This window comes from Salminus brasiliensis, chromosome 22 (assembly GCF_030463535.1).
Source record: "Salminus brasiliensis chromosome 22, fSalBra1.hap2, whole genome shotgun sequence".
Classification (NCBI taxonomy): Eukaryota; Metazoa; Chordata; class Actinopteri; order Characiformes; family Bryconidae; genus Salminus; species Salminus brasiliensis.
The window spans coordinates 25,735,713-25,762,128 of record NC_132899.1 but is presented as its reverse complement, the minus strand read 5'-3'; the positions used below and the strand labels follow the sequence as shown (position 1 = coordinate 25,762,128).

At 42.5% G+C, this 26,416-nt stretch overlaps 1 protein-coding gene across 28 annotated transcripts in view; it reads right to left on the bottom strand.

Annotated features, from left to right (window-relative positions):
• ank3b (ankyrin 3b) overlaps positions 1–26,416 on the bottom strand; it is a 200,930-nt gene that overhangs the window by 1,836 nt on the left and 172,678 nt on the right. For 16 of the 28 annotated variants that reach the window (XM_072668035.1, XM_072668031.1, XM_072668040.1 and 13 more), the window contains 17 exons: positions 25,901–26,125; positions 22,527–22,681; positions 21,297–21,508; positions 20,747–20,954; positions 20,163–20,259; positions 19,773–20,001; positions 19,417–19,542; positions 19,013–19,135; positions 18,553–18,579; positions 17,790–17,871; positions 9,453–16,709; positions 8,687–8,761; positions 8,212–8,343; positions 7,690–7,833; positions 5,360–6,020; positions 5,002–5,218; positions 1,853–1,937 (listed from right to left, as the gene is read on the bottom strand). In XM_072668035.1, coding sequence (XP_072524136.1) covers positions 1,872–1,937; positions 5,002–5,218; positions 5,360–6,020; positions 7,690–7,833; positions 8,212–8,343; positions 8,687–8,761; positions 9,453–16,709; positions 17,790–17,871; positions 18,553–18,579; positions 19,013–19,135; positions 19,417–19,542; positions 19,773–20,001; positions 20,163–20,259; positions 20,747–20,954; positions 21,297–21,508; positions 22,527–22,681; positions 25,901–26,125 — 10,036 coding nt within the window. In that variant the 3' untranslated portion in view covers positions 1,853–1,871. The remainder of the gene's footprint in view (positions 1–1,852; positions 1,938–5,001; positions 5,219–5,359; positions 6,021–7,689; positions 7,834–8,211; positions 8,344–8,686; positions 8,762–9,452; positions 16,710–17,789; positions 17,872–18,552; positions 18,580–19,012; positions 19,136–19,416; positions 19,543–19,772; positions 20,002–20,162; positions 20,260–20,746; positions 20,955–21,296; positions 21,509–22,526; positions 22,682–25,900; positions 26,126–26,416) is intronic. The other 12 variants (XM_072668048.1, XM_072668050.1, XM_072668051.1 and 9 more) reach the window with 8 other exon arrangements.

Below are 26,416 nucleotides of genomic sequence, written 5' to 3'. Positions count from 1 at the left end.
GTTGTTTACAATATAAATGCTGTGATTCTGAAGCCTTTGGATTTTGTAGCTGGTTTAGATGGCTGGTTGCACAGTGAGCTCAGATTTTGGAGACCTTCAAAAACATTCTCTAGTGCCCAGATCACTGTGGTGTTCGAGAACAATGGGGCAGCCTGTTCAGCTGCGTCTGCACGTTATCAGTGGGAGTGCATTTCAGTTGTGCCGGGGAAGAAAGGAATTGTTACAAAGCACATTTCTTTCGTAGCTGTCCAGCCTGTGGCACTTTTTGGTAGTTAGCATCAGCTTCCTCTACACCCAAAACAATGACCTGACAAATACAGTCATCCTCAATCTATGTGATATATCAAATATTGTATATTTCAAGATTGCAATATTGGAATATTGGAATATTATATAATTCTTTAACGTATCTGTAGACTTTTAAAGAATTGGGCTAGATACATGTTTATCTAGCCTAATTCTTTAAATGTCTACAGATACGTTAAAGAATTATATAATTTTCCTACAGCAATATTTGGAACATTTTCTTCTGATAACTCTTCAGTCCTTGTGTTCTATGGGTCACCTCACGATAGAAGAGTGCACCATGACTCTACTAAATCTTTCTGAAGGTCTTTTGCAGTCAAACAATCTTAACTTGATCTCCACCTTTTCTGTGAAGTACAACTTCTTAACTTCGTTACAAACTGAGGAAACAGCTTCCTGAAAAAGCTTCGCTATCTTATTACAGCTTTCTGCTGATTTGTAAACATCAGTTATTTTCATTTTCAGAGTGCTAGGTCGCTGCTCAGAGGAGCCCACCCAGAGGAACATTTTATTGCTTAAATGTTGATCTTCAATGTTTCAGGAAACTTATTTGTGATAAAAAAGATCAACTATGATCACAGATGTTTCTCCTATAAATACTTAAACAAAAGTAAGACGTGAGATTTCTTTCTTGTCTTGATTTAATTTCTTTTAAGACACAGTAGTTGTTCTCTTAGAATGAACAGGAATAATGTTTTGAATGTTTTGTTAAGCAATATCATTCAGAGGTTAAACGATAAAGCTTTGTAACCCTAATTAAACACATCCAGCTCAATTAACTGTTTCTGTTCATATTCTTCCATTTTGTTGCTGTTCTTCCACTTCCTTGTTCCCAGCATAATTGTTTTTTTCCCTAGTGATGCTGATTTAAATAAAACATGAAATAATATATTTGTCAGTAGAAATAGCTCAAATAACATAATACTTCACAGAATCAGAACTGAAAATGCTGAGAAATGATTGTGTTCCTATTGAGACTCATGTCTTTAGTAGTGTGTTATTATTTTGGCAGATCTGATCACAGTGCGAGACGTTACTGTGACCTGTACTAAATCTTGTGAGATTACTGAGGTCTTTATCTCAGGACACACATTTGAGCAGTGGGAGACTCATATATTTCCATGGCTCTTTTGTCTTTTCATCCAATTTCACTGCTGAGATTTCACTGCTTGATTTTTTTTTCTCCTGGGCATGACTGCTGATTAGCAGTAAACCGAACATGTTTACATACACCTGAGTAATCAGATAAGGATAAATCCAGATCTACATGAATCAGGCAGTAATCAGAGTTCTGCTTGTTTTGCATTACCTGGCCTTTCCTAATCATGATTGTCCTTTCTAAACTAAGTCACACCCCTAACAAGCTAATTAAGGTCTGAGAAAATTGGTAAAACCTTATGAGAGCTACTGAGAGGTACACTGATCAGTTTATGTTCTACTGCCAGTGCTATTTACAGTAACAGAAAACTAGATTCCAGATGTTTTAAGACTTGCCAATATATCAATTTTTTATAGCGTAGGTCTTCTCATTTGTATACAGACATACCATGTTGAACAAGCGGCTGTTATGATTGACCCTTTTTCTCCCTTTGTCTCCCTTCTTTCTTCTTTCCCTTGGCTCCTTCTCCGACCTGGGGCAGAAAACAGTGAGGGTAGAATTCAGAAAGTGAAACTGCTGGAATCTTCATGTCATTCTACAAATCACTCCATTCGTGCTTGTCTGTGAAATTTCCTGTGGAAAAATAGGATTCTTCAACTGAGCCCTGGAGCGCAAGAGAAACCTGGAAAATAATGACAAACCACACTAATTGAATCACTCAAGCAGGCACAGCACTCAGCAAAGGATAACCTTGATGAGTCAGGCGACTAAGATTTGTATTAAATGGAACTCCGTCAGATGACCATTCAGGAAACATACGCCTTTTCATATAAACAACCGCATCTGTTTCAGAAAGCAGCATCACTCGCAGTGTGCCAATGGTACAGCTACACACAGGCACTCTCAGCCCAAGCAGAAATTGGAAAGCCAGAACTGCACACGTTGCCGACCTCAGGGTGCTCCCTATAGGGCCCTTCCTCCTCTTCCTCAGCCCTAGAAGCCTGCCTGGAACGCCTGCCCTTCTTTTTCTTCCCGCTCTTCTCTTCTGTTCCAGCCACACGCCGTACCACTTTCCGGATGACCTGGGAGGGGGGGCAGCCAATGTCATGCAACACACCACTCGTCTCACACTCTCACAGGTAAGGATGAGTGGACGCAGGCCCGGCACTTTATTATGGCATTCCTATTCTGCCTTTTTTCGTGTTGATGTATCAAACACTCTTTAAAATGTGGTACAAAAAATTACTGCTTTTTAACCATTAGTCATGTTACTTGGATCTAGCTTAGATCATTGCCACAGTACATTACAGGAGTAAGCTGTGGCTGAGATCATTACACTAAGACACTAGGACATGGTTGTAATATGTTGTAATAAACAAAGTGTGGAGTGTTTTATTTATATGACATTTTTTCCATTAACAGATAAACCAGTGCCAGTATTTAGTTAAGTGCTGGTACTGCGGTTTGGTTGACCTTTTCATAATTATTTAACATTGAGGTAAAGGGCCATGGTCTGACTAGGCTGCTTAGCACTACAGTGATCACACACTCTTGTAAAAAACTGTGGAGATCTGCCAGTAGAAACCTTTGAAATAATAATCATTTCTGTAATAAAATAAGAGCAATTTCAACATCTCACAATTTACCCATGGCCATCTGCTAGTTGGGTTTCCTTAACTGAACAGCACTAAACTGTGCTGCTAAAGTGAACTCACAGCCACAGATGGCACAGATGGCACTGACATCTTACACACTTGCCCCACTCATGAGCTCAAGCATGTTATTAGAGGCTGTTCTTTCAATATTATTGACTACATATTTCTGCAAACTGACATTAAAATAAGCATTACTCACTGTTTATTAGATGCTCTTTTTAGAATTAAACAACTGTGCAGCTTTCTAGTTAATGAGTGTATATAATGTGGACATAAAGCAATTTCTGAAATATGGCTTACATATGTCATGATTATTTTACTAGTTCAGCATCACATACTGGTAATGCTTGCGGTGCCCACTGGTAAAGTTATCCTATCACCGGGCCTGTATGAACGGATGAATGGATGGGTACATGGACAGACAGATATGTGAGGATGAGGCGTTTTGGGAGGCGTGTAAGGTTACTTTTCTGGTAACAACGTTCCCATCTTCATCTGTGAACTGCTCCTCTGTCACTGACTCGCCAGGAATGTTTTTGGCCTGATCGCCCTATAGAGGGAGATGTATAAAGAGACTCACTCAGCTCAGTATACACACGCAAGCACAGACGTACGCATAGCCACACGCTCACACTCCTTGTGGAAGTCGCAAACAGCTTCCGGAAGCATCACAGCAATTTGACCTGCTGGAATTTCCAGTGGTAATTTCCACCACTGACTTGTTGTTGTATTGGCTTTTAGTTTTTGGACTACAATAGGGCTTTACATGTAGCATACAAAACTACATCAATTAAGCTATCTGAATTGGAATCTATGGAAAAAACAGTGATGGAAAAGACCATTGGCATCCTTTCACAGTCATTTGTCAGTCATTTCAACCAACTAATCCGAATGACAGAACTGTAACAGCAAATGTGTTAAAATGCAATCGGTCAAGCTCCACATTCAAGTAGTGAAGACGTTCACTAAGAAGGAACTCTATGAGTTTGAGAAAGTCACTCATTATAACTGTCAAATGTCACTTAGTATAACTAATCACAACTCACAGAAAGATGACAAAGGACAGCAGATAAAAAGGGAAATATGAGCAATTTGAGCATATGATGAGAAGCGGTATCTACAAAGAAAATGTAGGAGCAGAGGTTTTGTTGCAGAGAAGCGATCACTCCATGCCCATACTTATAGGCACAAACACACACAGAAACACACCAGAGCACAGTCAGTACTAGCACCACTATATACCTTCAGAATCACCCTTCGCCGATACACCCTGGTAGTGACTGTGTGTTCCTCATCAGAGCTGGAGTCATTGTCTCTATGTGCTCCCTGCTGAAGGCAGTTTAGTACATTTCAGCAGTCCTAGAACTGTTATTTCTCACAGGGACTAAGTCAACAACCAAACAGAGCTGTAAACAACCTTCATCCGGTTCGTTACTGTGTGCTCCAGGACTGCTGTATTTTAAATGGTTCAATTCAAGGTAATAAGCCAATACGCCTTGGGCACCCAGTGCACTTTTGGTAGGTACTGACCACCCCACAAAACCGGCCTGATGTTTTGGAGATGCTCTGACCCAGTCATCTAGCCATCTGCTAAGAAATGACTGTTCACTTGCTGCCTAATATGAATATCACAGCCTTTGACAAGTAACATTGTAAACAGTTGATCAATGTTATTCACTTTACTTCACTTTACTCCAAATTTAACATTCACTGTTCCACCTGTTATGTTATACATGACATATATATTATAAAGATAAAGATTTAAATTTGGTTAGGATTTTGCTTAATACAGATAATCAGATAAAGTTTTAACATGTGTACAAGGTGTCAGATCCAATCTGGAAGGTGTCTGATTCCGAACCAGCTCATTCTGGTAGAAACTAAGCCCTGCTGGTAGAGTTTATAGACTTCTAAATGAAATGAAACTCAGAAATGAAGTACCTGAGCTTTAGGTTCCACTGTGCCCTCCTCCTTAGTGCTGCCTGCTGCTGCCTCCCTGCTCACTTCCTCCTTTCCAGAATCCTTTGTGACTTTGCCCTTCAACTTGCTGGATGGCTCCAGGGCCTCGGGCAGTGAGCCAGCTTGGGCCTGGTGCTGAGGATGTTCCCCGTTCTGCTTCTCGACTTGCAGCTCAGGGGGAGAGGACGTGGGCTTTTGGCTAAACAGAGATCGGAGGTTAAGTCATTACACGGTTCACTGGCGCCCGACCTTCTGACCAGAGTCGATTGCTAAAGGATATCAATTAGAACTACTGGTTGTGTCATCGATTAGATAACTGAAGACAGGTGATAGGTCTCACCTGCTCTCTTTCTGCGCATTTGTGTGCAGTCCTTGACCTGAAGCGGACGTCTCCTTGTCAGCGCTGGACACTTCGCTTTGCAGACCTGTAAATGAAGACATCTCTTTTTCTGCCTGCTCCACTTGGGACAGAATCTCTTGCACTCTTTCGTCTGTTATCTCCACATCCTCTGAGCCTTCCTCCAGCTTAATATCCTTCAAAAGAGACTTGAGCTTCTCCTGGATCATCTCCTCCTCTCCTTCTTCAAAACCAGACCGGCCACTCTCACTCCCTCTTGGCCCAGAGACCTCTGTTTGAGTTACTAGGGGTTGGGTGAACACCTCAGAATCTTTGAATGCTTCCTCGCTCTCCTGGGCTTCCAAGAACACCATTGACTCAGAGCTGACTGCCACGTCATCTTCGGTTGAGCCCCCCTCTCGACTGTAGGATTCTCTGCCTCCCAGATAGGTGTCCTCTGCTACAACAGTAGGGGGTGCTGCATTGGAGGAGGCTGTGTCCATGGAGGTGGTGGGCAGGGACAGTTCACTGGGTCTAATAGGGGATCTACAGGGTGAGACTACACTACCGACCTCGCTAAAGAAATCATCCTGCCGGAGAGGGGTGGGGGGCTCATAGTTCAACTCTGAGGGACTCTGCAGCTCCAGATCGATGTTGTGGTAACCTGAGTGGCACAACACAGTGGGACTGAGGTGGACACAATGCACATTGCCACTACCAGAGCAACAGATGGAACTGGAGACACAAATAACAACAGGGAGATGTAACAATAATGAAGCAGGGTTATGATTTTATTATGAAATTAAGTTGCAATGGCAAGGACCCTTATGTGGCCTACCTTTTAAAATTCTTTACTCTTACAACTACACCATTTACTATAAGTAATGTTAGTTTTAGAGTACCAAATGATTTGATTACTGAATACGCTTATAGCTATAGTGGTTCAATTTGGAAAAGATCAGTTAACCAATTATCCAAATTAATTGACCTAATTATACATCTACTGACATTATGTAAGTGGTAGGCCATTATTTAATATGGCCTGTTTCAATATGTTGATCAGCGTCTAACGTGTTCAACTTTAAATGTAAAGTTCAGGAACAGAAGGGTCCTGACATAAATGAAAGGGAACAGAAGAAAAGGAGTTAACACACAAAGAAACATGACTGGAACGCTGAGGAACAGAAAACACAGGCACAGATGGAGCAGGTGAGGTATTAGTAGATGGAGAGAGAGAACTGGTAAAAGTAGGAAGGAAATCAGGGACGATCAAAGACGCTGGGGTGCAGAGAGTGGAGGAAAGAAAATCAGAAACATGAGTTGTGAAGATGATAATGCAGGGTTACAGATGAACATCATTAGTACAATGAAACTGATGATGCAGCGTTAGCAATGGTTTGATCCAAGCTAGCGATGAGTAAGGAGCTGTAGCTGGAGTTAGCATTATTAGCACAGCTTCGGGCACAAGACAGTGGGTGAAAGAGTAGGCAGCAGCTATGCTAAAAGTGGTGCTCCACTGCACGGCAACAACGGCAGGAAGGCAGAGGCGTTGCTGTGGGAACGGCCTTGTGGCTAGGAGGAGCAGCAGGTCTGGTTTTGCAGAAAGAGGCGCTCTAGCAGGAAGGTTCAGAGGCTGGGACACTAGAGAACTATGCAGCTCTAAAAAAGCACGCATTCCACTTTTGCCATGCTATCAGGACAGCTGGAAGTGATAAAGCTGTAATGTTACTGTATTCTTGTTAAAAGAGAGTCCAAAGCAATCATGCTGCATTTGACTGTTTTCATATATTAGAAACTTCATACAGAGTGGCGCAGAGTTTCTTTGCTTAGAGTGCTGCAAATACATATAAACATAAGGTTTATATCAATAAAGCATCAACCAAACCTTAAGCCCATCTTGTAATACGTAGTTACAAATGCCAGAATGAAAAGAGCCGTCGGGTCTGATATAACGTGGTGAATAGTTAGGGCTAACGAACATTTTCATTATAAAGAGATGGGATTAAGTTTTGATTAGCAAAGGCTTATGATATTCATAGCTGCATGCCTTATTGCTTTACAAACATGTACAATCCATACAGTTAAACACACAATGGAGTCACACTGCCCATCGCTGGTGAAAGTCACACCAGGATGAATAACGGGCAGCAGAATTGGAGGATCACTATCTAGTCAATAGCTTGAAAAGGAATTTGAAGTTCAACAGAGATTGGAATTTTGGGTTTGAATTTAGAGCAATAAGTGTTTAGCCTTTATGATTTTCTACTTCTAGAAAGATCGAAGAAAGAAATAAAAGGAGAAATAGAGGTCAGCTAGATGGGGCTAAACTTTACCATCAGTCTGATCCCGGAAAACTGCGTTATCATCTGCAAAACACCTTGTGCCTGAAATGTTACCATAGTCAAATATTGGCCCTTCCAGCAATGTCACAATATCCATCCGATTGATCTTTGTCAGCGCTGCAGTTAAGGCATCCGCTAAAACAGGAGAAAAGAACACAGACAGCAACAGTTCAGACTGAAGCTTCAGTTGAATATGTCAGTGGCAAAACTGGTCCAGCATTTTGTTCACATCCCCACTAGGGTGCGCTCTAAGAGGCAGTCCCATCTCTTTTGCCCATGTAGTGATACTGAATAATGTGCTAGAATTCCCCAGAGGGGCGAGGCATCTGCCCACAGCCTACAATTAAGTTGTAAGACGTCTATGTGGAGTGCGTTATATTGTGTTCATAGACATTACCCTTTTGCTCTGATCTGAGATCAGTGTTGTAGTGTCGCTCATAAGATTTAAGGTCAGAGTACTGAACACACCTTGCTACACATTATCTGGGAAACAAGGCAATAGGGGATACTTACTTGTAGCATTTTTACCGTCTCTGCTAACCCATTTCTTTAATAGCATGAAACTCTGAGTCGTCAGTGAGTTGGGGTTCTCCACACGGATGTGATTTATCTCATCAACCGAGAAATCCATTTCCCTGGCCAGCTCTGCAACACATTAAAAATAGATTAGCAGTCTCTCTCTCTCCCAGATACATGTACGTAATACTGCAGTGCAGGCAGGTCGGGAGACTGCAGATGGCACTCCCTACTGTTCACAGCCAGGGCCGTGCTGAGCACGCAGTAACAGACAAAACCTGCCATTTTCAACCAAAACAAAGACTTGCTACAGTAAACAGTGTTCTCAAATGCACGTCTGATATTTAATAGCGTATAAATAAGTCAAACTACGTGAAACTAATATGAATATTTGAGTGAGAGTCTTGGATAAAGGGGCAATGTTGTGGTTTGTCCACCAGGTGGTGATATTTTCAAGGTTTCCTCCTCTTACCAGTCCAGCTCAGGCCGAGATGATCAGCCACTATAGCCATTCGCAGGTCTGTCCTCTCACAAGGACTTTGAGGGCCTATGAATAGGAAATGCTTAATTAGAAATGTATAGGTTGCAAAGAATGTACGTTAAAAGTCAGTTTATAAAAAGGCTTTACCATTTTCTGGTCAAACCCATTAGCAAAGAAATCCAATTGCAAAAACTGGCACAACTGTTGCCAAAAGAATGAAAGTTCAATTAGAGTTTAATTTAATGTTGAATGTTTTGACCAGAAAAGAGCATAAACACTGTTTCCAATGCAGTAGAGGTTTTTAATTGGTCAGTGGTGTTGAGAGGTTAGAGTTGTAAAAAAATGCATCCTACCAATCTATCAGGTAATCCCTTTCACAATAAAAAAACTCACCAGAGACAGAACATGAACAAGAACCCACAAATAAATAAATGAATAATAATAATAATAAAAAACATGCGGGCACCCTTGGTGCTTTGCTAAGACTCCATAAACTTGTAAAAACTACTACAAACTCCTTAGCACTCCACAAAGGCGAGGAACCGGCCAAGTGTCCAGCACCCCACTCTCACTAGCATGCTACACTTAAGCTGGCTACTTCATATAGAGTGATATCGGAAATCAGAATCAAAGACACAAAGTACACAAAGAGAAAGATGACAGAATGATAGAAATGACACCTACAGTTAGGTCACGCCACAGGCAATCACAACGGCTCATGCAACTAAGATCATACAAGTGGAAAATTTTTACAAACTAGGCTCGATTTCCACGCTGGGGGCCACTTGAGGCCCAGCACCCTGACTGCCTTCACTTCCACCAGTCCTTTTACTTCTCCTCCTCTTCCTGTCTCTGCCGGCCTGCTCAACCTCTGCTCTCACATCTCTAGCAGACCTGGATGTACTGGAGGGCTGGGACGCTTCTGACAAAGAGGTGTTCCTGGATGTGCTGCTTTCTTCATCCTTATCATCTGCCTGCATCTTTTTCTCTTCATTGGAAAGGCGATCCACCAGCTTTCCTGTTTCACTAGTCTTTGAATGAGTGCTTCTGCCAACATTCTGCAACTGCTCCTGTCTAGTCTTACTTCCTGAAGCTCTGGAAGAAATCCTGCCAGAATTCTGTAACTGTTCCGCTCGAATCTTATTTGCTGATGATGTGCTTGGGGAAGGTATCTTTGACGAACCTTTAAGTAATAATTTTGGTGGTTTAAGCTGTGTTCTACTTTTCTCTTTCCCTAATGTGCTGTTCCTGCTTTTTCTTACTGGTAAAGAGCTGCGAGAGACCTTTTTAACCTCCAACACCGGAATCCTACATTTAGGCTTCGTATTTGGAAACGGATCTAATCTTGTACTCCATGGAGGTTCGATTCCTTTGCCTCGGCCTGTGGTCGCACCAGCGCTTCTACAGTCTCGTGCAGAATAATGTGCTCTCACTGGCAACCTTGACTTTAGTGGCTGTGATTTTGCGTGCTGGCACTGTGAAACTGCTGCACTGTCTGCTTTGCTTCTAGCACAAGCCTCTCTAACATTATGTGAGTCTGTTTTGAGTGAATCCTTTGAGTGAATTATTGCACACTCTGAGGAACTGTGCATAGGGTTATGGTGATGATGCTGTTCTACTGTACTGCACTGCACGTAATTAGTTCCAAAACCAGGCGCTTCTAGGTTGTTATTATTATTGCAGTTTTCTGTCTGGAGGCATGCCCTCTGCTCTGCCTTTGATAAGTCTGTCCTCGACTTGCAAGAGCCTTCTGTACTCATTTCTGGTGTCATTCCTTGTGAAGCCCCTGACGTTTTAAGGTTAGAACTATCCCAGTCCACACACACCAACTCCTTTTTCTCACCAGAGGCAGCTTTGACTCCTATCTTAAAAGAGGAACACAAATTCGAACTGACTTCTGAATATGAGGGTGGCTCCATAATGTTGTCGTGGGATGGAGTGTCCGAGCGGTCAGTGCAAATCTGGATGATGTTGTATGATATTACTGTGTTGTCATCCATCTTAACCTGTGCCCGATCTACTGTCTGTGGCTGTGAGGTGACTGCCCCTGCTTTTCTGACCCCTTCCCGTTTATCCCCTGATCTCCCTCCGTAAATATGCTCACCGATCTGAAAAAACTGCAGCCTTTCTTCAACAAAATCCCGCTTGCTCATGTCAATCGCACCACTGCGGGTCATCTCAAACATCTTCCCTTCGTGGAAGGGGAAAGGGTTAGGCTCGCTAGTCGGTGTGCTTTCATCAGTTGGAGTTCTCGCAGGAGTCGTGTCAGGGGTAGTCGTTTGAGACTTGTCATCGACAGCTAGCCCAAAAGGCTTAGGCTCATCATCTTTAATTCTAGCATCAACGACTTCATCATCTCCTCCTTTACTTGACCATGGATCAAAGTCCAAGCCTTTCGTAGCAACAGTTTTGAAAGGGGTGTTAAATTCTTCATCTAGCTTGTAGCTAAAATACGTATCTGGCAGTCCCTCTTGCCTCTTCCTGTCGCTTTCATTGTCGTTTCCATTTTCAGATTTTTTACCAGAAGAGTCACTCTTCGTTTTTGCTTTTTTACACTCCTCGATTGGTGACTCCTCCTCGATTACTTCAAGTTTACTTTGGCTGAAAGAACGGTCACTAGGCCTTAGCATACTTTCTGATGCCCAAATGTCCTTTCTGTTGTCACTTGGAAATCCAAACGGTTTTACATCATTTACATCATTAAGTCCATCATCTTCATCCTGGAAGTCATATCCATCTAGAGAATCGATCTCTGTGGCGTCTGTGTCGTGAGAGAACTCGGCAGTCGTTGCTATCGAGCAGTCCGTAATAGACTGGTCGTTGCCATTTTGTTCATAGTCATAATCCTCTACTTTGCCATTGCCATTCGTCCCAGGCTCTTTATGGTTTCCATTCTTGTCCTGCTTTTTGGGTTTAGGTTCCTTCTCACCTTGCTCTTGGCCATCAAGCTTGAAGGTATACTTCTTTACAGGAATGTGCTGAAAGATTGATTCGTCGTCACTTGAATCACTGTCATTAGCCCCGGGGGGCACAGGGGAAGGGGGCTGGACTCTAATTATGGGCTCAGCGAGCAGATGCTTATCATGCTCCTCTTGGAGGTTCACCTCCATCATATCAGTCTCAGCTTCTGAGGAAGGAGAGGACCCTTTTTTCTCTGGTTGTGACGAATCAGAATCCAGGGGAGGGGGAGGGGGAAACTCTATGTATGCAACTCGTTTGTCTTTACCTGCCACCTGTCCAGCATCTTCGCTCCCATTGGTTGGCTTTTCAGGTACAAGTTCCTTGAATGAACTTGCTTTACCTTGCTCTGAATCCTCTGATTCTTCTGAGACCTCAGCAATTGGACTAGCAATGCCTGGTATGAAGGCCATGAAAGAGTCAGGGGTCCTAGAGGTGAGGTCGTAGCTAACTTCCTCACTGCTGGGGGTTTCTGGTGTCATTGGACTTTTACCAGAACTATCAAGAAAAGATATCTGTTCTAGTGTGTCATCTTCCGGGCTACCCTGAGGTGATGTGGGCTGTCTCTGTTTGACTGTGTAAATTGTTCGGCTTTCTGAACTAACCATTTTTTTGACAGATCCATTTTGCCCTCCTATGGAATCCTTCTCGCCTTGTTTTCCCACCTGTACACTTACGTAAACTGGCAATGTTTTCAGCCCTTTGAAACTCTCTCTCGTTGTGACTGTAGATACCTTTTCCACTGGACTTGTGTCACTGAGGTTACTCGAGCTCAAATCTCTTAAAGTACTACCCTCTATAGAATCCTGAGACTTTCTTGTAACAGCTTCACCCCTGGAGAGTTCTGAGCGACCCTGAACTCTGCTTTTAGCTAGGGTAGGTATATGTGATGGGCTCTTTTCTGATAGTTTGACTGCTGTGTCTTGTTTTGCTTTCTTAGTTTGATCAGTGTCTGGAGGACCAGATGACCTTACAGGAATTTGAGATTCTGTCTTCTTTTTAAGATTTTTGGTCTGTGATTCGTCACTGTCTGCATAGTCCTTTTTGATGGCTAAAGCTGATTTGACCTCCTTGACAGGTGACTTTAAATGCTGCCCCTTAATGTCAGCACTAATTGCACTCTGTCTGTCAGTGCTACTGTGATCTTTCAAGGAGCCGCGGATTTGCTTCTCTTTGTCCAGAGCAAGCTTTCCATTTGTTTCACTTTCTGATTTGATGACCTGTTCAAACTGTGCCTTTTTTTTAGATGTGCTATCTGAAATGGCGTCTGATCCTTCTGACACTTTCTCTTTTAGCTCTTTAGAGGATGCAACTCCAAATTTACTACTATATAAACCTTGTTCAACGGTTGTCTTACTGCTCTCACTTTTTGCAACCTTTTTCAGGGAGGTTTCTTCCTCCGTTGAATCAATTTCCGAAGTCTTTGATCCAGCAAATAGCTGATACACGGGTAATTTACTTTCCTGAAGTTTTTTAACAGGTGGTTTAGACTGTGCAACTGGAGTACTTTTGTCTTGCCTTTGGGCCTCTGCTTCAAACTTTAACCGAACAGAACTGACTTTGGAAGTCTTTCCTGGAACTGGGGGAGATGTTTCACCCTGCTTTGACTGCTGAAAAACATTGTCCTGCTTTGATTTGTCCTCATTTAAGCGTGTCTGAACACACCTCTCTGGGCTGCTTGGCAAACTAGCACTTTTTCTTTCATTCATGCTGCCAAACATTTTCTGCCTTCCCTTACCCCACTCCTCAGAGCCCACTTCACTCTTTTGCTTTGTTTTCTCAGGACTGCTACACACTGAGCTAGGAACCGACCGTGACTCTCTCGAGTCTCTCATGGGTGTCTTTTTCTCAGGAGACTGAAGTTCATCATTGAGCTTTTCTGTTTTGTCTCTAAAAAACTGTGACACTTCGCTCAGTTTCTCCTCTGCCTCCTTAACAGTGCGATCAACCCGATCTTCATATATGAGTTTCTCCCTATTTCTGTCTTGCCTGTCTTGGGTGAAACGCATCCAGACTGCATGTTTGGGGCTACCAGGCTCTGTGGTATAGTGCAACACCGTCAGTTTATCAAACTGATCATCTTTATGAGTAAATTTACCTGATTTTTCTGATGTGTCTCTTGCTGACCTGAAAGTCTGTTCTTTCTTGGGGCCAGATACCTTTTCCCCATACAAGCCTTCAGCTCCTTGCATTTCAGGGGTCAGGCCATGTCCCTGGTGTGCCACTGGGTCCTCAGTATCAGAATGTGATATGTCTAATTTTTCAGAAAGGAGCATTTTCTCTGCAAATCTATAAGACTCCCCCCTTAACTCAGATAATTCATCGTCATGATACTCAATGGAGTGCTGGGTCAGGAGTTTAAAAGCCTTATATGAGTCATCAGCAATAAGTTGAGCTGAACTGGGTCGACTGTCCTCCTCTTGAGACACAGGTGTATTGACTCTGGAAGTTTCCAAGAAAGAGGGCAGTGTCTCCTCAGCAAGCTCTTCCTCTTCCTGCAGAGCCTCGTAATCACCATCTATCCTATCAGAAAGTTCCTTTAGACCTCGGCTGCCTTTGCATACATAGTCTGGGTGCTTCTTTGTCTCTCTGATAATTACTTCTGTGGGATCTGTCGTGTTGCCCTTCTCTATGTGAACCTCAATTATTCTTTCAACTTTGGGTTTTGTGTCCTTTTCAAGGAACCGCGGGGTTAACTCATCCCCTTTGATAGAGTCCTGACCAGCCTTGTGTTCAAACAGGCCAGCCAGTTCTTTGGAGGGGTCTCTGCCTGACTGAAAAGCTTTCATTATGTCTCGAACTGACATCGTTTCTTCAATCCTCTCAGAGCCTGCATCTTTTAGCTGGGGTTTGTGGTACACCATTCTAGTTGTAGTAGTTATGTGAGTTTCCTCTTTCAGACGCATGCTTTTGCTCACTAGAGAGTCTTCATCAGAACTGACTTTCATTTGGAATGCCTTTACTTTGTCTTTGATTGAGCCAGCGGTTGTCTCAGGTTCAATGCAGGCCGGTGACTTCAAGGCCGCTGCTTCTTCCATTAAGGGCTCACAGGCATCCTCAGGGTGTTCATAGCTCCTAATGACACGAACAACCTCTGTTCTGGTTTCTGTTATAACTGGGGGAATGGGTACATCTGTAAAGAGGGGTTTGGGCCCTGTGCTCTCTGCACTTTGCGGAGCTGAAGGTGTCTTTTCGCTTCTGGTTTCAAAACCACTGTCAGAGAGGGGGCTCTTATCCTGATCATGGGAAAAATCATCAGGGGATTCCAAAATGGCATCTGTACCACTGTAGGAATCAGCTAATTTGCATAAATCTTTTTCCGAAGGAGAGGAGCGCATGCCTGGGGGTGGCATTTTGAGCTTATGCTCAGGTTTCAGGGTGCGTTTCTGTTTTTCCTCTCCCTCTTTCATTTCATCATATTTGCTCTTCACCCCAGAAATTCTGGAAAGCGAGCTAGCACCAATGTCATTCACCAAGTAGTCAACAACTTTGGCTAAATCCAGATCATTATCTTGCACTGACTGTGGCCTAACTGGCAGGGTGGGCTCAAAAGTGGGATGAGATCTCAGAACACTTTGCTGAGCTTCTTCTATTTCATCTTTAGAAAACTCCTCCCATTCATCCTCAGAAGCCTTGTCCTTACAGGAGACTCTGGCCTCACTCAGAACATCCTTAGTCAGGATTTCACTAACTTTCACAAGATCTTCTTTAACTTTCTCAACAAGACTGAAAGGTTCCTCCTCATCCATTTTGGACTCTTTTGAAGCCTGAGACTGATAGGTTTTAGATACTGGAGCTGAATCAGTTTGCAGTATGGCAGTCATTTTAATCAGATCCTCTTTCATGTCTGCCACATCCCTCAAAATCTCTTGACTGGACGACAGTTGTGCGGCAGTGGCTGCTTTAAAAGCTGCGGAGGGGATAAAGAGCGGGGGTTTTGGTTTAGATCTGGGAGCCGAGGATGGTGTTTGAGTGTGTGTCTGGGGTGTAATCATTATTTTGTCCGGCACTCTCCTTTCTTGGGGCTCAGGGAGAACATTCACTAAGGAGAACACAGGGACTGTCACTGAACAACATGTCATAGGTGTGCAGGTGGAAGCTGGCGACCTAAAAGAGGCATAAACTGAATTTGACACATTTGATCGTAACGGAGATGACATGGATTTTGATGTAGCGCTGGCAATGAGAGTTTTTTCGGCCTCACTGAAGGCTGTACTTGCACTAGGTGTAACTTGTGTAGCTTGGATTCTCTCTTGCAAACTGCAAGTTCCTCCTGAGAATAGGCGGGATGAAGCAGAAGAGGAAGACGGGTATTTAATAGGTGAAATTGATCCATTGAGTAGTGCTGTTTCAGTGGAGACAACAGCAGGTTTTGCTGACGAGGAGAGCGATGACAAAATTGTTCCTTTAGAAACTGCAGCTCCATCTGCAGTGGTTCTGAGAGTCGACAGACTTGACATGGTTCTAATGGGGGATGCTACTGTGGTGGTTGAGGGGGCAAATGTTGATTTAAATGACAAAGCAGAAGTGTACAAATTTGCTGCTGATTTTGGAGATTCGGGTGGCGCCACCGTGGTGAAAGTTCTATCGAGTATGGATCCAGGTGACGAGACCGAGATAGGTCTTGAAGACAATGAAGCTGCAAGTCCCTTGATTGACATAGGATCTGTACCGGTTTTGAGAGATGAAGACATGAGACCAGTCGAAACCGGAGCAGGGTATTGGGCTTGCTGAATAACAGTCTTTATGGGCGATGAGATAGATCTGTATGTTCTTATGGGTGATGCTATGTCGCTAACAGACTTAACAGGAGATGCATTTGTGGTTCCCAGGGTGGACTTCAGTGGGGAGGCTGAGGATATTGACCAGACTGACTTTAATGGCGAAGCAGATGGCGTGTTGGAAGGTGAGCTGGAGAGGGAACCCAGTCCACATTTTGTTTGCCCAGGGACGGTAATAGGAGCAGTCGACCATGCCTGGTAAGATCTTGTTGAAAAGACAGGTTTGTGAGCGTAACCAGCAGGCAGTGTTCTTGTGGTACTTCGTTCAACTGTTTCTTTAAACAGACAAATGAAAATCCAACACAAAATCAACAAAAAATGGTTGAGAAACAGAGAGACCAGAGGGAAAAAATTGGTCAGTGGTGCTTGTATCATAGAAGAAGGAAGAGCAATGCTTTCATGGTGGTATGAAATGGGTAGGACGATGAAGAAGGTCCAAAAACAATAAAAACGCCAACAAAAAACCTGTGATCCATGGCCCACAAAAATGATACGCAAAATATAACGGAAGTCCCACAAAGCACATAAGAAAACATAATGACTGAGGCAATGACCAACACAACGCAAAATGGCAAGACAAATGCAGAGAACCCAGAGTAAAACAAATTCTCTTTTGACTTTAGATGTGCTACATTCCCCTGTCACTGGCTACCTTGATTTGACTACCGTGCCTTTTATCTGTTTGGTCTGAAAAAACAGATTCATCCCAAATTTGGATATTCTGACAAAACTGAAGTAAGGACTACAAAACCAAAATACCCTAGTTCCTTTGCTACAGCAAACCGTATTATGGCAAAAGCAGGCTAAGTGCTACGTCTTAAGTCCATAATAACTCATCATGCAGGACTGAGTATTCTTGGTGACAGGCATTTCAATGCAAACTGTGAAAGCACCTGAGAAAAGTTTGTTTTGTGACTCTCCATGCATTTCTGTCCAAAAATAAATCAAAACCCGGCACAATCACAAAGCCAAAAGGAGCAAGACTAGTTGTAAAAGAGGGATTAAGGAAAGAGGGATTGACTTTACTTTGATGCCATATTGCACTGTGCATTAATAAGCCAATCAAAGTAAAACATTATGGATATTACAGTTGAGTTGTTCTCTTGTTGGTGGGGGGAAAAATGAACAGAGATAGTAAACGATACCTAACGAAGTGAGCAGGCACGGCACAGCAACTACATAAAGCATGCAAAAGTAAATTGTAGAAAAACAAGCATGAGGACTTTGTTATGCATGGTAAGAATGTGCAGATAACATTTGTAATTTCAGTTTATAGATAGTCAATGTGGGTCACGTCGTAAATTTGTTGTTATGTTTGAAAACTACCAAGAATGTTAGTAAAATATCACACTCACTCATTCCAGGCTCGGTCAGATAGCTGTAGCGCTTACGTAAGGCTAGAGATGCAAAGGTATGACGTCGTTCTGGCTTTTCAGTCTGCAACAACAACAACAAAAAGTCCTATCAATACCCCCTGTTTATGCCCTGATTCTCAGCTACATCACTAATTTGAGCATTTACTTTTCTTTGACTGGAGCATTCTGATCTGATTCTTAGCCCTTAGCAAAACCTTTTTTTTTATGGGCATAAAATGAAGTTCAACATTTAACTGTTTCCCTGCTGGGTAGTTTGTGATAAGCTTTAAAGATTGATACTGATACTGACTTAAACTGAAGCTTTTAAACTATTAATACGGCAGAAATGCTGTACACCTAATTCCTAGGATACCACAAGGTTTAGGTAGAACTAAGCCTTTTTTTGTGACTCCACATATACATACTGTATCTACTACTGTACTTTCCATCTGAGAGTGCATGTTTCATCCTTTAGTTACGCTTTAAAACCACTTAACTCTATGTTTTCACTAAAGCAATGTGACACAGGACATGAATGGATAAATAAAAATGATTGTCACCTTTCGCTAGTGACATGCAGTACATACTCTTACAGTGTATGGAGTTAAGCCAGTGCACCCACTCATTTACCCATCATACAGTAAACCCCGTGACAGGCAGCAGCTATGCAATGTGTGGTTTCACAAGGCAAGTACCCAAAAAGTAAAGCAACTGAAACACTAGCACACCACACCACATGGAAATGAGGGGACAGGACTATTACCTCTTCATCGGCATCTGAGTCCATATCCTTTTGGTTCCAAAGATGCATTGCAGAAACAGGGGGAATAACGCAATGGAGAGCAGGGGGTAAGAAACATCAGGATGTGAAAAGGGCGATTGTGAGCACACTGAGAAAGAGCCACCCAGAGCAAAGCCAGAGCAAAGGAACAAATGGAAAATAAAAGGGAACTGAAAAGGTACAGGGAAGCAACCACAAATTATGCCATTGAGAAAGCACAAGCCTGTGCACCTTCAGCCAAAGCATGAGTCCAAATCAAAGTTCTGATTCGGTCGGCCACAGCCACAACAACGACTAGAGAGAAGCTCAAAACAGATAAAAGACACACTCAGGCAGATTTCGGCCAGGTATAACCCTTTTTTTGCTGAAAATACTGCTCTACCTTTCCTGAGTATGAAGATGATATGATGTGACACGGATGACCAGGGAATTACAACCTTACCTTTTTGAGCGCTGGCAGGGTGATGTTTAGATTACAGACAGCAGTTTGGGGAAGTCCCTTTGAGGTTTTCAGCTCCCTGAGGAAGGATAGTCGCCCACAAGGCTCTTGGCTGTTGTCCCTGATCTAGGGTTTTCAGTACGAAATGAGCAGATAAGTGTGAACATCACAAACATACAACATGATCAGGTAGCACTCGTATAAAACAATAAAATTTAGTTCATATTGGTCTGAAGAAAGCCCAATTCCATTCCTCTGGCGTCTAATTACAAGTCAGGCACCTTAGCAATCAGTTTGAGTCGGAGTGGGACATAAGCCACTGTTGCTGTTGTCAAGTTCAGAAAGTTCCATAGGTTAACCACTGCTTCCAATACACTGCATACTAGAACATAAAAACAGTATATTACCTTCACACAGAATGGGAGTCTGTTTTCTTTAAATGCGTAGAAGTTAAGAACTAGCTGCTGTCCAGCTTTGGTCAGAGGGGTTAAATTGCCATAGCAGTCCACATAGATTGGTTTGCCCTCCAAAACCTGTAAAATCATGAACCATGTAAGTAGCAACCCAAGATTTCATTACAGGGTTCATGTGTTGAGTTTGTAAATAAGTAGGCCCAGATGTTTAGAGGGTCAATGAGAAATTTCTCACTGTACAGGATGACTATGCCCAATACAGCGATACAATAGGTGTAAACAAAATATGAAAAGAGAAGAACAGAATGGGAACAGTACCAGTACCCATATGTTTCTGTTAAGAGACGAACCTCAATGTCTTTGCTTCTGGCCACCTCCTCAAAGTTCTCCTGCTGCTCTAGGGTCTTGTCCACTTTGTCGTCCGTCATGCAGAAGCATCGCAGATTGGATTCAACAGGGTCATTCATCTTGGCAAACACTACAAACTTGGCCATGTAGGGCACACAGATGAGCTCTCTGTAGAGCTGAGTGGCCAGACCTACCGTCTCCGGAATTTGATGGCAGTCTGCAAGCCAAAACCTGCAAATGGTAGAGGGTTGGAAAAGTGACAGAAGAATCATATGAGCCATATTTGCTATCTAAAGATTTTTAAGTTCTGACCTATGTTAGTAGTTCCTATGAACCGTAGACTACTGTGGATGGAAACTGATCTGGATAATAATCAAACCAGGGCTGCGTACCTGGCAGATACATTGGTAGTGAAAGAGACGCAGTCATTCACAAAGGTGAGAGGAGTGGTGCCTGTAATGTCCTCCCACTGCGCGGGGGATGTGCCACCTGTAGAAGAGCACACATAAGAACACACTTCTTAAAATACAGCTGACAAATAAGCTGTAAAATAGAGTTCTGTATGATAAGCGTTCTGTAGTTGTTGCCAAAGAAGAACCAATTTCAGTTGGCTAAAAAATCATTTAACTACTGTTGTTAAATGAGATTTTTTTTGAGTCAAATGGAAAATGTTATTCATACATTGTTCAAACATGGGTCATGGTTGTAAAACCAGTCCTCCCCCTAGGTTTACTTTTTGGCTCTGTACATCTGGACCGTTTGGTGGTCCCTGAAAATCAATCACTACTGTTTAGTGGTTCTTCTACACCATTGCACAATGAACCCTTTGTGAAGCATTTTTTGAGTGGGTATGTGCAAGAGTGGGTATGTGCAACTCAAAACCAGAAACTTTAGAAAAGCTTTTCATCAATTTTACAGGAACCCCACTATGTAATGAATCACAGTGAGGGATGACTGAGCAGGCAGGCATCCTTACCTGTGATACTACAGAGAAGGCGTAAGCAAGGAGTGGAATCTCCCTTGTAGCCATTGGTCACACCCTCGCCAGAGAGAGGAGGCACAGGGATGGTCATGGTGATGGGTTTGTGGAACTTTCTCCTGCGTGGCTCCACCGTCACTATGGGGCTAAAAGTGGCTCTGTTACCCAGGATCTTCTTTACTGTGTCATCTGGGACTGGCTGGGCCTGGGGTCAAGAACATGGTACATTGTTTGTTTTGCCTTCAAGGCAGTCCTAGTCAGAACATTATTAGTGTGAGCTTTTCTGTATAATTATATGCAGATATCTAGTGCAAATACAAATAATTTAGCGACTGAATAGTGAATATCTCCTTTCTATTGGATAGATATGTTACGGCTCGAAAATTGATGGACCTACAATAGACGTTTCTAATCATTTGGCCTAATTTAGTTCTAAATAGTTGCTTTGAAGACAGATGTTTCTCTCTAAGAAACAGGACTTGATATGATTACAATAAAAAAGACAAAATAATACTGGCTCAGTATTTCCATTTAAGTGTCTTCATACCTGAAGACCAACTCTGATCTTCTTGGTGAGAGCTCCCTCAGGGAAGGAGGCCTGGACTAGAGGAACAGTCATGCTGGACAGAACCCCTCCCTCAGGACCCATCTGGTTACTCTCCTGCTTAATCCGAGACACCACCGCAAAATACTGTGGGAAGTCTTTAGTGATGATCCTACAGATGCGCTTCTTCTCCAGATCTCCTAGACTGTCCAGTTCTTTAGGGAAAAAACAAGGTAAATGGTAAATGATGAAAGAGATTCAGGCAAATTATACTGGTGTCCTCTAGCTTGTCTCTACAGTGCGTGTTAGAGAACTGTCACAAAAGAGTGTTCTACATGGCTATCAAGAGAGCTGTGAACCTTCAATCATGTCTTAATCAATATACAATGACAGAATGGATCACCAATGAGCCTACCAGGAGCTGGCATATAATCCAACCTATTCCATGCATCATAAAATGATCTGGACCTTTACGAAACCAATTTCTCATTATGCTACTGCACCAGTGTCACTAGATAGTAGCATGGCTTCAAAAACATTTACCCAACCATTCCAAATTTTGGAATCACTACCAATGTTTTGAATAATATAAAAGCAGTATGTCGGCAGATAGATGTATAAAATGGTTCTACTAGATAGTAGTCTTGTAGGACTACCACACATCAATATATGTCTGTATATGTTGGCTGTTTAACAAATAAATATTTTTTTAAAGTTTCTTTTTCCCAAAAATGTCTTTGAAATGTTGCATGCATATAAAAATAACTATTATTTGGCTACAATGTCCAAAGATGCATTTGGAGAGAAAGGTGAGGCACTGAACCTCAAGAACACTGCACCAACTGTTAAACATGATGGTGGAAGCATCATGTTCTGGGGCTGTTTTGCTGCCAGTGGAATTAGTACATTGCAAAAAGTGGATGAAATAATGAAGAAGACTACCGAAACATCAACAGATATTATAAATATACAGACTTTGCTTAAAAGTTTAGTCAGTGTCAGGCAACAGATTTTACTGATCTCGTCCAATTCTGCAAAGAAGAGTGGTCCAATATCCAACCAGAATTCGTCTGGTGTGATGTACGCTGTTTAAATGGTAGTGTATGTATTATTGTGAATTATGAATTATTATTGATTGTATCAATATTATTAACTATTAATGTTTTTCTTAAGTTTAAAATGTCTCCTAAATATCAGAATTGTATATTTTATTCTGTAATGCCAGTGTTGTACCTTCATCCATGCCATTAAGCAGATCATTGAGGGCTTCAGTCCTGCAGTCATACTGGTGCTCCTTCCACGCCTCGCCGTTCTCACTCCTGAGAATGATCAGCTCACGCTCCTTCCCTCTCATGGAACCAAAGTGAGGAATCTCCACTATCACTGGGCTGCAAGAACACACCACACACCACTAAGACCAGAATCGGCCAGTAAACACCGGCACACAGGCATGTAAAGGATGGGAATGGGTATGCGGATGTAGTCATCAGTAAACAACTGATGCAGGCTGGACATATGGAGCATACTTCAGTAGTGAAAAGAGGGGCACTTGGCACATCTGACTTGAATCAGCAAAATTTTCAAGAGCTGGACAGTACATTTTTATACACAATATGCATAAACATATTATAAACAAATGTGTGCTCTAAGCTTCAGTCACTTTGTGCTTTATACCCCAAAACAAACAAACAAATAATGTCGATTGATGGAATGCAACATTCCAAACATAGAGAGACATGGCAAAACCACTCTGGACACAGTGACAAGGAAGGAGTAATAATAAAATGAAAGGTTTTATTAATATAATAATCTTTGTTCTTTGCTGAGGTGTGAGCTACAACACAGATATTCTTCTTAAATCATTAAACACTAGCAGTTTATTCCATTTTGAATTCTATATTGCGATACACTATGTGGACAAAAGTACTGGGACACCTGCTTATTAATTGTTTCTTACAAAAGCAAAATGTTTAACAAAGAGTTTATCCTGCTTTTGTTGGATTAACTGTCTCGACTGTCCAGGGAAAGCTTCCTACTAGATTTTAGAGTATTGCTGTGAGGATTTGATTGCATTCAGTGACAAGAGTGTTAGTGAAATCAGAATGCTGGATGATCAAAGTATGAGATGGAGCACCTTCATTCCAGAGAAGACAGATTGAGCTCCACAGCTCAATGCCTCTGGCTCACACCAGGCATAAAACATGGTGTCAATAGGTTCATGTTTATCTGGTCCAGAGCGCTCTATTCTATTGGCAGTACTTCTCTACAGGGACTAGACAAACTGTGTGTGCATTTTCACATATGTATCAGCAATGGGCACAACTTAAAGTAGCTGAATGCATTCATTAGAAGGGGTGTCCACAAACATATAGTGAACATATAGTGTATTTTTTCTAACCTATAAATAGGTTTTGTCAGAATGGTATTCGTGTAAAACATCCCTCAGGCTTGCTACATGTGAACAAACAAAAGTCTGTGTAGATGAGCACGACATTCCCCACAGTGACAGACATGAAGTGACAGAAACTCACATTTAATGTGTAATTACAGAGAAGGTACCATGAAAACACCATGTGTTTCACTACTGAATTTCAACCCAGGTCGTTCATATTTCACTGTAAATACACAGGATCCTTGATTCGAAACACACTGTATATTGATGTTAGTGTAACATAATTCAGTACAGGGTATTACAGTGTTCTTACTCCTTTTAGAAATGCTGATGGTTTCTCCAAACTGCAACAGCAAATGATACCTTCTCCAGAACAGAAAGAGCAAATGAAACCTCCTCCCACCCGGGATGGAAAAGCGGGAGTCTGAGTCTGATCAAACATGGGCAAAAGGTGGCAGTCATGACAGCAGCAGGTAGCATGCCCAACAAGCGCAGCAGAGTGAGCTGGAACAGCCGACACCATCCGCTTTCAGTCAACTGAAAGCCTCAAAGAAACAGGTGACTGAAAAGTAAAACAGCCCAAACGTAAAATCGACAATGGCTTTGTCAAAAGAAAGGTCGTCGGAGAGGAGCGTCTTTTCTAAGCGGCACAATCCTACCCAATAAATTTTGTTCCTCGAGGCCCAAGCTGCAGGATTCGGCTAACGAAGCTCTCCCCCTCATTAAGAGAGGGGAGTTTTCGGGGAAGATGGAGTTTACTGAATAACATCCATGCAGCAATTAGAGGAACAAAAAGGAGGAACACAAAACAGACTGTCATTGCTGCAGGAATCCTCAGATCCGGTTATGAAGACTATGAAGGCTAGTTAGCCTGAGACTTTCTCCAACATTCTACATCCTGTAGCGTTTTACTGTGAGTTCTCTTATGGCGGAGCTCTTTCAGCAGTACTTTTAGCAATGAACCATCATTGCTCACGTGATCACATGCCTTTTATTAGTCCATCTAGCATCAGTTGAGCAGACGATGAAAGAGAAGGGCTAGCCTATCCTGTAGATTTACCATCAGATATTGGGGGCTGGCATGATAATGGAGAGCAAAGCTGGCCTATCTGACTGCTGAAACACCTCGCTACCACACGCTACCAAACACAGATGATTTCCATGGCAATGAAGAGAGAAAGAGAGAGGCAAAAAGGCTGAAACAGTCAGGGACATGGGAAGTGGGGGAGCTGAATCCAACTTTTAGGGCTTGCCATATTGTTTAACTGCAACTCCTAGAAAATGCCATGGAATGAAAGAAATAATGGGAAAAATTGGAGCACCGTTTCCAGTCTATGTGTTTGTTTTATGTTTTAATTGTTGCAAAATGATGCTTTAAATATTCATATTTAAAAGTAATAGCAATTAATTGCATATTGATCATATTTGTATTTGCTTAAATATGAGCCTAAAGGAAAAAAATAAACAAACAAATAAATAAATAATTCCAAATTTTATCCCATTTTCAACCCAATTTGGAAGGCTCTTTTGATACATTGAGACATGAGCATGTGAATGTGTCTTAAGTGGTCCCATTACCAGGCACTGCCAAAGTGCAAAAAAGACAACTCGTGATCGAATTTCCTCACCAGGAGGAGCTTCACACACATTTACATCATCATTCTCTGGCTGTATTTTTTTTAGAATGTGCTGAAAGATCCCACAGAATCATTTTGCTAGTAAACTTAGGAATCAATGGTAGAACACAGAAAATTCCATGCATCTTGTTTTGCTTGTTAGCCTCTTATTGTGGTCGGTAGCTCTGGTATGTGTGTATATGTATTCTTGATATAGTGGAGCCTTTGAAGGCAAACTCAGAAAAGTTGTATTTGAATGAGAGGACTACATACCCGAATTATATTACTGGAGTCTATCTTCTCTTACATATTTCTGTATTGTCTATCATTAGTGGATGACAGTGACGGACACTACTGGCGTTCTTTTTTGGCAACACTGACTGCACCATCAATCTTGAGAGATCAGAGTGATCTTCCCATGACAGTGGTTCCTACTGCAACAGCTACAGAGTCTACAGAGCAGAGAAAATAGTTTGGTATGATGCCATTTTGCATTGTATATATCAACAATGAAGAAAAATTCAGCACCCCCAACCTAAAATGGCTTCCCATATCCCTGGGAACAGTACAGATGAAAGTGAGGAGAGAACACGACCTACCCCAGGAACTGAGCTCCAGCTGGTCCCACCTCCACCAAGCGGCTGGCCAGACCCTCTCCTTCCACCATGGGAGGCGGGGAGGCCAGCTTGTGTCTCTTGACCAGGCGGCAGGTGATGCGAGTGGGGGCTGTGCACTTGCGTGGCGGGATGATGATGCGCATGCCATTGTGGCGGCTGCCCCTCATGGAGCCACCGCGGGCGTCCACCATGAAGCTGACCAAGAACCTGCGAGGGCAATACAGATGGCACAGTGAGCAGACGGAGTGGAGGCAGAGCAGTTAAGGTCATCCCATGCTGTGATAAAAAACATTAATAAAAAGAAGTCACACAACCAAACACCAGGGAGGAAGAGACAGGAAAGAGGTGAGAGAGAAGAAAAAGGAAATGGGACTGAGCACTCAGCCCTGGCAGTTTTCATGGAGGCATTCGTGATCTTCCTGCTTACTTTAGCTTTGATGAGTATCAATCATATGCAGTTGTGGTTGGAAGTTTACATAAGCTCATTATGGGAGTGAA